Genomic DNA, 12,275 nt, shown 5'->3' with positions numbered 1-12,275 from the left:
ATGTATATATATGTATATATGTTTGTGTGTGTGTGTAATGTGAATATAGATACAATGGACATGTAACATGTATACATGATATATATATATATATATATATATATATATATGTATATAACTTGTGTACATATAATGTATATATAATATCTAAAATTATGTAGTTTATACATACACATATGTAAATATGTAACCTTTATACAAAACTCTATATAAAGTCTAGAAACTGAAAAGAAAAATAATATATTTGTCTAACATGAACTTAATTATGTTAGTATGATTATCTCAGGTTGCATTCATTTTTTTTGCATTTTTTTGCTCTTTGTGGCTAAAAATCCTTCAGTTACTGTTATAAATGGAAAGGTCCATGGATACCCAGGGGTTAGAGGTTTCCATGGACATGGAAACTCCAACCCACAAGATATAAGTTGCAAAATCAATGGCTGTGTGTGTCCTACTGTGCCAATTGTTTTATATCAGTTTTGGCTCTTTTCAAGTGATCACCTTTTCTTTTTACTGCGTGCCAAATAAAAGAGTAGTGCGTTAACGCTTCTGTAACTGAAAGTGAGCCATGCCAGGTCTGCTTAAGCTTCAGTGCCTCAGTCAGTGAGACTACTAAGGACCAGAGAGGGACTATATCCAGTTTAAATGTTGAGGAACTAATTGTGACAATGTACATTCTTCAGCAAAGATCTATTGACACAAAAGATTCAAGAAATGGGAACATACATTCACTGCATGTGAAGAACAAAAACACTCATGCTGGTGGAAGAATGTTCATAATACAGGAGAACCCAGCAGCCTGGGCAGAGTAGAGCAAGGAGAAGTTGTGATGTGCTTTCAGCTCATGTTTAGCTTCCCTTCCCTTCATATATTCCTTTCCAAGCTCACTCCTCTATGATTAAGCTTTGACTCTCGAGGCTAGCTGGAAATACAGCTCAGTGACACAGTGACTTCCCAGCATGATGATTCATTAGCTTCAATATCCGGGACTTGAGGAAAAATGGGATGGGAAGGGTATCCTTTCTCAGAAAAAGAGAATCATAAAGTGCAATTATATGGGTTGGATTAGGGTTGCAAAACCTGTCCCAGGAAATGTCACATAAACCTGGAGAAGTTATTTTAAAAACCTTAAACTTTTGTTTAATCATTGATTACTAGAGAGTGTATTTAACTCTCACATTTATGTGTATAAAAATATTTCAAAGACTCTGTAAGTAGCAATAGGTATGAGAATTAAGATTTTTACCCAGGATACAAGGATAGCTATACTTTTACTCCCATTTAAGTCCATGAAAAGAAACAGGTGTGGTAGAATCTGAAGCCTGCCCAACTCCACATCTCTTCACTATCTCATCTCTGCTGTTACTCCCTCATTCTTTTAAACCATGTTACTCTACCCTTTCTATTTTGTTATAAAACTTTCTCAATGTTTATTGTTTTTCTGATCATTTCTATTCTCTTCTCTATTTGATGGAAGTATCTTCAACTTGGTAACAAACAAATCTGTTACCCATCTGAGTAGAATTTGATGCTTTTATTTGGTGCTGTTTTACAGATTTTTGTAGTTTCTTTAAACTAACTGAAATCATATTTAAAACTATACATGTTTGATGACCTACTTCCAGCCACAACCCCCTTTTATTTCTGCAGTAACAGGCACTAAAAGACTAGAAATGCAGAGGCAACCTGAGAACCTAAACCCTGAGGTATGAGAGGATGCTGAGCTAATTAGGAAACATTGCAGTGATCATTGTTCTGTGCTTATGGGCAAAGTGCCATCTACATGGCATACATTTGGGAATCACTGACTTTAGAAAAGGGGTGTAACATTCAATTAACTCTTCATTTACATTCAGAAATTCCTTCACATTTGTTTTGTTCTCTCTGTGTGATGAGAATACACCATCTTCTCAAGCATTTTTGTGAAATGTTTGAGATAAGTTGACTTTTACTCAATCTTGTAAGGGCCGTAGACACTAACAGAGAACGAAGTTAAAAAGATCTTGACTTCCAGCTCCCAAAGAGGAAAGCAACAAAATTCTGAGAGTTGCTGCAGGCTATTTCTTGGTCGGTAGAACAGGGTAGACTTTAGGACATAAAAGCTATTACAGAGACTTGTAGTGGTTCTGTTTTTTTTTTCCTAGTACTCTTAGTCTGTGCCTCTTCTTAGCACCTTCCACAGAGCCCCCTTCACATCCTTGTTCCTCAGGGTATAGATCAGAGGGTTGAGCATGGGGGTGACAATAGTATAAAAAAGGGCCACAAACTTTCCATCACTCTCAGAATAACTGCTCTTGGGTTGCAAGTATGTGTAAATGGCTGAGCCATAAAACAGGGAAACGACCAGGAGGTGGGACCCACATGTCCCAAAAGCTTTTCTGCGTCCAGCTGTTGACTTGACCTTTAGTACTGCTTCAGCAATGTGTCCATAGGAGCCAAGAATTAATGTTGCAGGGAAGACCAAGATTATGGCTCTGGCCACAAACATCTTGGCCTCTGTTCCTCCTGTGTCCTGGCAGGCCAACTTGAGGAAGATAGGCATCTCACAGAAGAAGTGATTCAGTCGATGTCCACAGAGTGGCATGGCCATCATGAGACCTGTTTGAATTAGAGAGTTCAAGAAGCCTCCAATCCACGAAGCAAGAGCCAATGCCTGACAGAGAAGGGGGTGCATTATGGTCATGTAGTGCAGTGGACGACACACAGCAGCATAGCGGTCGAAAGCCATTACCACTAAGAGCACACACTCAGTGGATCCCAGTGCAAGAGATATGAAAAGCTGAGACACACACCCTCCATAGCTGATGGTCCTGTCAAGTCCATGAAAATTTATGAGAAGCTGGGGTACAGTGCTGGTGGTGTAGCAGAGGTCCAGGAAGGAGAGGTGGCAGAGGAAGAAGTACATGGGGGTGTGCAGTCGAAGGTCCATTCGGGAGAGAGTGATGATGGCAGTGTTGCCAAAGAGAGTCAGGGAGTAGAAAATTGAAATAAAAACAAAAAGGATGAGTTCCAGCTGAGGCCAATCTGAAAAGCCCACCAAAATGAATCTCTCTTCTAACGTGGCATTGAAACTATCCATAATCTTGTATGTGCACAAACAACACGGGGATAACTTAGTGCCCACTGTGAAGATCACGAATCTAACAGCATTTCCTGAACCAGGCCCTCCGATTTCCATGTTGCTGCTCAGTTACATCTGTTGAATAGTCTTTCTCTCATTATTATAGTGACAAGTGGATTAAAATGACAGAGCATTTGTTTGAACTTTAGCACTACTCCCTGTGGGTTCCAGAACTCTAGTCACGTTTGTCAATTTTTGAATATGATGCTTCTTTTTGTGAAAGTAGAGTTGATATCATGCCTTGCTAACAGAAGAGATGTTTGTATCCAAATTCACTAACCTGGAAATTGTGTTTTAAAGATCAAATGTAGGGCCGGGCGGTGGTGGCACATGCCTATAATCCCAGCACTTGGGAGGCAGAGGCAGGTGGATTTCTGAGTTCGAGGCTAGCCTGGTCTACAAAGTGAGTTCCAGGACAGCCAGGGCTACACAGAGAAACCCTGTCTCAAAAAACCAAAACAAACAAACAAAAGGGATCAAATGTACGGCTGGTTTTCCTGTTAGTAGAGTGTTTGGTTTTGGTTCTAAGTACTTCAAAAAAAAAAAAAAAAAAAAAAAAAAAAAAGAGAGAGAGAGAGAGAGAGAGAGAGAGAGAGAGAGAGAGAGAGAGAGAGAGAGAATTGGATGTGTAAAAATACCCATAGAATTACATGGTCTTCTCTTTAGCTCTCTATGTGGCACAGTGTTCCTGTGTGTTGAGACCCAGGGCTAAGCATGCAGAGAACATATGTTCATTCCATTCTGCACATCGTTGGCCTTCTGCTCAGTGTATGTTGTTTGTAGACCAATCTGTGAAGCTGTGCTCATACCACAGCCACCTGACTTAAAAGATGAAGAAGAATGGAGCTCTGTAATTTCAAGGGGAAATGACTCATAACAAATTTGTTTCTCTTCATGAGTCTTTCTACTTGCAATGTATGGCATCTTTTCAATCAACTTATCAACCCACCTTCGGACTTCACAGGAGGAGTTTTTCTCATCTTTCCAATCCAAAGTTCTTTGCCTCAATATTCTCTAGGATTTGTTGCATTCAATAAAAATATTTCACATCTCTTTATTCTTCAAAAGCTCATTTTCTGGGTATCACACAACACAGTGAGTTAAAAAAGACATGTCATCCCTTATAGCATGATAATGTCAATCATATTGACATTTGCTAAGTTACTTTTACTGTTATCCAGTGCATGTAGAAGATTTAAATAACTCTGTTTTGTGTAAAACAGCTGATTTTTCTCTTTAATATCGTTTCATGAAATATAATTGACCATGAGCACACTTTGATGAATTACAGCGGTGAATATACATAAAATTCCTTGCCATTGAGGATTAATATTTCTTGTGGTAAAAATATGGAAAGTATATGAAAGGGTTCTTCACAAAGAACGAAATAAGTGATTGACAGAAGTCTCACATCTGCTTAGTATAAAAACTTGTGTCAAGTTCATACATTGCATTTTTAATAAATCTGTGTTAGAAGGTCACTAGTGGCACCATGCTGGGTCAATGCTGCAAGGGATGTATTTGAGTACCACAATCCTGCCCTTTCTTGAAAAAAATGTAAATTATAAAGATACATTGTTCAAATATATGCTTCTTTAATCAACACAAGCATGATAAATTTGATGGGGATTAAGTGATTTGAGGCTGTTTTAAATTTTGAGAGATGTGTGGTATTTTTAACACTTGTGTTTCCTAAACAATATTCTTTAAAGACCATCCAACTGGATCTGCTGAACTTACTGAGCATTGTGCCCTCAACTCACAGTACAGCACCAGAGGGGTAAAATCTCTCAACAAATATTGCTGGGTGAACTAATGAATGTGTTTCATACCTGGCATTGTGAGTGAAACACCTGACTATCTCAGGTATATTTATTTTCTGTGTAATAATGAAGAATTAACAATGTCCTATTCTCAATTAGTGATTAGATACTAGCCACTCATGCCATACATGGTAATCTCTATATTTATACCATCATGTAGACACTCTTAACACACTAACAATTCAACAAAACATCAAAAATTATTATATGAAAATTCCTGAAATCCCCATCCCCAAAGGCTTTAACATAATGTCACTAAGAGGTATGTGATTAAGCAGCTACCACAGTCTATGAAACAACATTGAATAGGCAAAATTGAGCTGAGGTTCAAAAATCTCAGCTGGATAGAGATAGAACTGAGGGGACCATCTGAAAATCATTTATGTTATAGGTGGAAACCAGAAAGTGACCCTGGAGTAGTGTCCAAAGAGTCAGCATGAATAAGTAGTACCTTTTTGACTAGTGGAATTTTTAAAAATGCAAGGTAAGACTTGATAAAATGGTGGTCCAGAACCTTAAACAACAACAACAACAACAGCAGCAGCAGCAACAACAACAACAAATGTTGTTTGGGAGGAAACACAAAGGTAATTTCTTATTCATGAACTGATCCTCAAATCAATTCTTGCTGCCTGAAGCCCTGGGCCAGCTTTTTCATCAACAGTACCAGAGTATATTGGTCTATTACTCTCTTCATGTTTTATTTCCCATTTCTGTCTTCTTGGGGATTTCTCTCTTGGACTCATTGATATATCACATCAACTGTTTTCTGGATAATATCTAGAGTCTTCCATTTTCCCATTTATAGCTATGAGAGGGCAAGGTTTTGTAGGATCCATGACAAAATCAGATTAGGAAGTTGGCCTTGTTCAGACTTAAGATTGTAGTATTTAGATTAATGACTGATGCATGAGAGTGCTTGATACACCCCTGAGCCTACAGGCACAAACTGGTTCCAGATTTGAGTAAGTCCTTAGGTATGAAGCGCTGCCATTGTGTCTGTCTTGTATAGACGGTTTGGTGTGGAGATAGACCTGTTTATTTGGAATCTGGTCTTGTATTTGGAATCTAGTGTGCAGTGAGAGTCTCAATACCATGCTGACTGTAACTTGACATCTCTTCCATCTCCACTCCACTGTCTGACTTTCATCTGCCTCACAAAGACTCATGAATGCTTCTGTTTGTGAGAAAGGGTGTGAGGTTCTGATCCCCAGGGCCCTGTGGAGAATGGTCTGATCTTCAGAACAACAGCCATGCTGTCTGATGTAAAATTCTAAGTCGCATCTGAAGCCGATGCTAGTGACTGTCAATGTCTAGTAAAGCTTACCTCCCTCTCCCTGTGCGCCTCGTACTTTGGCGCCACTTGTTGCAGCAATGACAACTTCCTATCTCTCACAGAGGTTTTCTCTACTCTTTCCTGGGCTCAGATGTGCAAGTCAGCCTCACTGTATCTATACTGTGAACTCACACATTAAAATATGCTGGGAGCCTTTTCTAACTTTCAAAATTAGATCCAAATTTCTTTACATATGAACTGATGGGTCTTTTCCATCATTTCTAGTTCTATACCTCATTGCCCAGGCAAAGATTAGATTGTGGTTGCACTAGCTCAGGGACTGGGTAGCACTGAAGTTTCCTGTGGGAGTCTAGTGCCTGTGGATAAGAGGTGGGGAACACATAAATAACAGTCTGAGACTGAATGTAAAGGAAAATAGTTCCATGCAATCTTGAGTGAAGGTGACAACTTAAAACTATTTCACTCTGTATTGCTTAACTATTGTATTCTGTTTAAGAAGAAAATGATGTTTATCTCACATATAGCCATTTCATGATGACTTCTGTTTCCATCACATCTATTCACTATTTTCCTACAACTGCCTCCCTAAATAAAAAAAAATATGGTGTCTGACATCAGATAGAAAGCAGAGTAAAACTCTGATAACAGGCCAAAGGACAGTAAGATTGACAAAGCATCCCAACATCCTAGATGTGGAGCAGGTGATTTAAATGAAAACAAGTGTGTAAATTCTTTACAAGCAGTTCATAAAAAACATACCCACTTTGCTTAAGGTCCAAACTTAACCAACTGATAACATTTCGAAGAAGACAGGTTGTGACTTAATGTGAGTAGAACTAAAAAAAGAATGGAGTGATCTAAAAATACCATGCCATGAAAGGAAGGGACTCTCCTGTACCTGGAAAGGTGCCTGCTCACTTAGAGCTGAAAATCTGGTCAGAAAACTATAAAAAAAGTCCTACAGTCATTGGCTGATACACTGCAGTGTTGGAGACTATGTCTCAGTCCTGATCGTTGTTCTGTATGTCTTTTAGAAGTTTATTTCTTGTACCAAATCACTATGGGCCACACAAATCGCTCTTGACATCTATGTGTTTTATTTTTAGCTACAGCAAGGTCAGTGGTTGTCTGTGTTTACCTTGCTGTGTGTTTGTGTGCATGACTGTGTGCATGGGCCAGTGTCTCTATTCCATAGTCTCCATAATTACTTAACTGGTCAGGATTCATGGACGTTCTTTTCTAATAGCATGTGTTATGACATGATTCATGCCAGTCCACTAATTTAATATTGTCAGACTGCAGTGGAACTCTTTCAAACTGCAACCTTGAATCTTCTGTCTTAGCAAGGTGTGGGGTTCTCAGGAATTCTTTTCTGATTACCTTCATCATGCAGTATATTTTACAATCAAATCCAAGTCCACTTCTGTCTACTATGCTGCATAATAATCTCTGTCCTCAGTATCTGGGCTATGGACTTACTATCAAACTATTTCAGGTACCAGACCAGCCTCTTGCACTAAGTTAAGCTACAGGAGCAATAACTTTCTGAACTTGATATTGTCCCTCCACAGCATCCCATGCTAGTCACAGGTTTTTTTTTTAGGGTAATCTTCAATACTGAGAATCACTCAAAACAACATGATGACATTGTTAGAATACTGCCACAAGATCATGGTTTGAATTCTGCTACCTTTTATTGACATGAAAGACTAAAATGACACATTACTTATTTTGTGTCTTTGCCTAAGGTTGGGTTCCCTCTCCTTGTCTATCTTCCAGAAAGTCTTCCTACTTTTGAAATTTGAAAATGTAATATGCTGTACATATTCAGGTGAGAGGATAGATGCCAATGAAGACTGTCAATAATAAAACATGCTGTTTCATAAATTTAACATTTTTATGTGCTCTAACCAAGAAGGTGGAGAGTAGGACCCAGAGCCTATTGCCATTAAATTTTTGACTGTGAATCCTTAGCATCTCATTCAATCATTACTCACCTAGGGCTCCAAGAGAGAACCATTTCATTTACAGCCCTTGATTCTGTTGGCTTGTGAGACACATTTGCAGTCTGTATCTAGAGAGGTTGGAGGTAGACTTATTTCTTTGATGTACTGATACCCCTTTTATGGGGTAGAGTTCTTGGGACAGAGCTCCCATCCTGGAGAAGTCATGACTAATATAGAAAGTAGAGGTACACCCTGTGCACCCAAATGTTTATCCTAGCTAACAGAGACCAGGCAGGACCTGGTGCTTTATAAGAGAACCTTTGGACTTTAAGGCTATCTACACATTTCCTGACCCTCAGAGTATGAACACCTCAGTTCTGTCCAGGGGGTATTGTCTCTTCCTCCTGATTAAACAAAACAAAACAAAACCAAACCCTGTTCATCAAGAATGACCTTGGAGACCTCTGTGCCCCAATGTGGCAATTATGTTCAGCTGGCAGACTCTCTGATGTGTCCTACAGGTCTACCTATACTCTATGCTGCATCCAAACTAAACAGCTCTATTCAGCATGCTCACAACACACCTTATTCACTCTCCAGACTCTGCATATTGAGATCTTCATATTTCCTCTGCTTTGACCCAAGTCCTATCAATAGTCAGACTGAATTCCACATCTCATTTGGAATTTGACAGCACATCTCTTTCTATGGACTCCTCAGACAACACTTTGATTCTTCCCTGTGTGTGACCATGAGCCAACTAAACATTTACTTCCTTGATGAAAAGCTTGAAATGAAATATACAGTATTTTATGTCACCACCAAATATTTAATGTATTATTGTTCCTTATTTTATCCTGTTTTATCCACAATAATCTGAAAATCAATATTTTCTGCAGCAATGCAGACTCAGGCAGAAAAAGGGAGATTTTTTTAAAGCGGCCCATGGACAACCAAGGCTCTGAGAAAACTGCTCTCAACAAGTTCTAAGCCTTGTTTGTTTTTGTTTCTTGAGACTTTGCCATCTCTGCAAAGAGGAAAACCCTAAATGAGGGAAAGTCTCTCTTCTAAAGGGAAGATGGGCCTTCAGCTCCAGTGATGGCTGTCCTTGAAGACTAAGGTTGCCCAAGTTTTTCTGGTGAAGCCCCTTTATTGATAACCATGTGATCTCTCAGGTAACTCAGCTCATCAAGTACAAATACATATTTCTGTTTATATAAGAAGGCTTTCTTCTCTGCCTTGATTTGGATTGTGTAGTAACTTTACAAAAGATCACTAAATACTGCAGTATAGGAAAAATTCGTTTCCTCTAGTGGAATCTCACTGGGTAAACAAACCAAGCTTTAAGGCAGCCCCATGGCCAGCAGGAGATGGCCAAACAAAGTGAACTCAGTTGCATTTTGGAGGATGTTTCATAAGGCTTTGTTTGGGCTTTAAAACAAACAAACAAACAAAGAAAACAAACAAACAAACAAACAAACCTTACCAGACTCTTGCTTTTCAATTTTGTGTTTTTACAGGATTTTTCTATAGGTGTGTGTGTGTGTGTGTGTGTGTGTGTGTGTGTGTATCTGTATGTGTTTCTTGTGTTGTCTCTTTTGTTTATTTATTTAATTTTCTAATGTGTGTGTGTGTGTGTGTGTGTGTGTGTGTGTGTGTGTGTGAGAGAGAGAGAGAGAGAGAGAGAGAGAGAGAGAGAGAGAGAGAGAGAGTGTTTGGATGTTTGAAGAGGTGGGGAGGATGTGGGAGGAGTTTTAGGGAGGAAAAACTCTGGTCAGAATACACTATGAAAAATATATCTTCAATAAAAACAAATCTTTTTTCAGTAGATGACAGCAAATACAAAGAACCACAGCTATTCTACATCAGAGACTAAAAGACACTGAAGCAATCAGCTTTAAGTGGGACATTTATATTAGGCCATCTCCCCCAAAGCTCAGTTACCCTTGCAAGTGAAGGTTTAGGAAGATTGAAAGAGCCACAGGCAGTGGACACCTGCAGTGAAATAGTATTTTCCAGGCACTTCAGGGCTATTGCACACATGTGGTCATCTTGACCAAGATCACATGCTCAACTTAAAGAAGATCACATTGGCCAAATTCCCGCATGGAAGGGGGAGAATTCATTGAAGCCCCACTCCTAGCTGAGGAGCTATTTACCAATGATCATTGCTGGTGGAGCAAAGGTCGGGTTTCCTCAAGGAAATGTTTCTGGAGAGTCTGCACATGCTCTCACAGATGGTGTGGCACATGTGCCCTAGAAGCAAATCAGTGGATGCAGTAGTTTTAAAAACAAAACACATGAAGATGGAAGGGAAAGAGGTGTCTTTTTATTGGGGAATTGCGTCCATTGATGTTGAGAGATATCAATGACCAATGATTGTTAATTCCTCTTATGTTGATATTGGTGGCAGTTTTGTGTGTGTGTGCACACACAGGTGTTTGTATCTGCAATACTCTGTTTTTGGTTTTGCTGATGTGATGTTATTTATCTCCTGTGTTTTCTTGGGTGTAGTTAGTCTCTTTGGGTTGGGATTTTCCTTCTAGTATCTTCTGTAGGGATGGATTTGCGGATAGATATTGTTTAAATTTGGTTATATCACAGAATATCTTGTCTTCTTTATCTATGGTGATTGAAAGTTTTGCTGGTTGTAGAGTCTGGGCTGACATCTGTGGTCTCTTAGATAGTACCCAGGCTATTCTGGCTTTTAGAGTCTCTGTTGAGAAGTAGGGTTTAATTCTACCAGGTCTGCTTTTATATGTTAATATTCTTTCTTTGTTCAGAACTTTTAGCGTCTTGATTATCATGTGGTGGGAGGATTCTCTTTTCTAATCCAATATATTTGGTGTTGTTAGACCCAGTTTGCAAGAACCCCAGGAGACCACCAGAGATTTTGACACTGATGCAAATACACAAGAGTCTTTATTATTCAAGTCTGGATTCAGGACACAGCCTTCCCTGCTCAGCAGGTTAGGAATACACTGCTCCGATCTAGAGGTTTGAGGTATATATGAGAGATGCATAAGCTGGCGTTACATGATTGGGTAGGGGGTAAAGAAATGCTATCCTTCAAAACCAATAATGTTTGTTCAGACAGCAAGGTAGGATCATATAGCTGGAAAAGGATCTTTTTGACCTGGGAAGAAATAACTCATTCCATTATCAGAGGCTAATGCATTTCTGCAAGCTGGCCACAGCTGTCCGGGAACACTTGATTGCCTCTTTCCCATAGCTCAAGAGTGGTGGCCTTATCACTTCAAGGGCATTAATTTTCTGCCTTCTTCAAAGGCAGGAGACATCTGAACTGAGGGGCAGTGTTGGCTGTTTAACTCGCTATGGGAGACTAGCATGGAAGGAAGTATGAGACTTGGCACCAAGGGTTAATGCAGAGACAAGGGTGGGCTGCCCTTTTGTCTTGGTGACAAGGGCTGACACAGAGGCGAGATGGCTGCTTTTTATCTCTTCAGTGCCCCTCTGGTAGAAGCCAATCTTGGGCTCTCCAAGATCTGGGTTGTCTGTGCTAATTTGCTGATACTGTGTCCTCATTACCATCAATTGAATAGTTCCCAGTCTCTTGTTCATGTACTGAAAATGCTTATTGATAATGCATGGTCCAAAAGTGAGGAGGAGTAAAAGAATAACCAAGGGCCCCATGAGGGTGGAAATAAGAAATTTTAACCAGGGGGAGGAATCAAACAGTGAGTGGTACCAACTCTTGGAATTTTCTTATTCTCTCTGGTGTCTATCCATACTGTCCCTAACCTTGGCTAATGCTACTCTAATAACTCCAGAATGGTTGACATAAAAACAACACTTCTCACACAAAGCAGCACATAGCCCTCCTTGTTGTAGAAACACCAGGTCTAATCCTTGCCTATTTTGCAGCACTACCTCAGGTAGAGTGTCCACATTACACTCCAAGTGCGAAATGAGGTTTTCTAGACATTGGATATCATCATCTATGTCTGCCTTTAAGCTATTGTAATTCTTTTCCTGCAACATCAATGCAGCTATTCTGGTGTTGACTCCAGATAGTCCTGCCACTAAGTTATGGCTAAGGTTAAAGAGATGGGTTCCCTTTTCTGCTT

The 12,275-nt window shown here is 39.5% G+C and overlaps 1 protein-coding gene across 1 annotated transcript; it reads right to left on the bottom strand.

Annotated features, from left to right (window-relative positions):
* Nucleotides 1-2,149: 2,149 nt before the first annotated feature.
* On the bottom strand, nucleotides 2,150-3,079 carry LOC110305125 (olfactory receptor 10-like). Its single transcript, XM_021176922.1, has one exon. The coding sequence runs from the start codon at nucleotides 3,077-3,079 to the stop codon at nucleotides 2,150-2,152; it is 930 nt and encodes a 309-aa protein (XP_021032581.1).
* Between the last annotated feature and the right edge of the window lie 9,196 nt (nucleotides 3,080-12,275).

The sequence above is a fragment of the Mus caroli genome, chromosome 11 (genome assembly GCF_900094665.2).
Source record: "Mus caroli chromosome 11, CAROLI_EIJ_v1.1, whole genome shotgun sequence".
Classification (NCBI taxonomy): domain Eukaryota; kingdom Metazoa; phylum Chordata; class Mammalia; order Rodentia; family Muridae; genus Mus; species Mus caroli.
The sequence above is the reverse complement of the archived record's forward strand: the minus strand, read 5'-3'. Positions and strand labels throughout refer to the sequence as shown.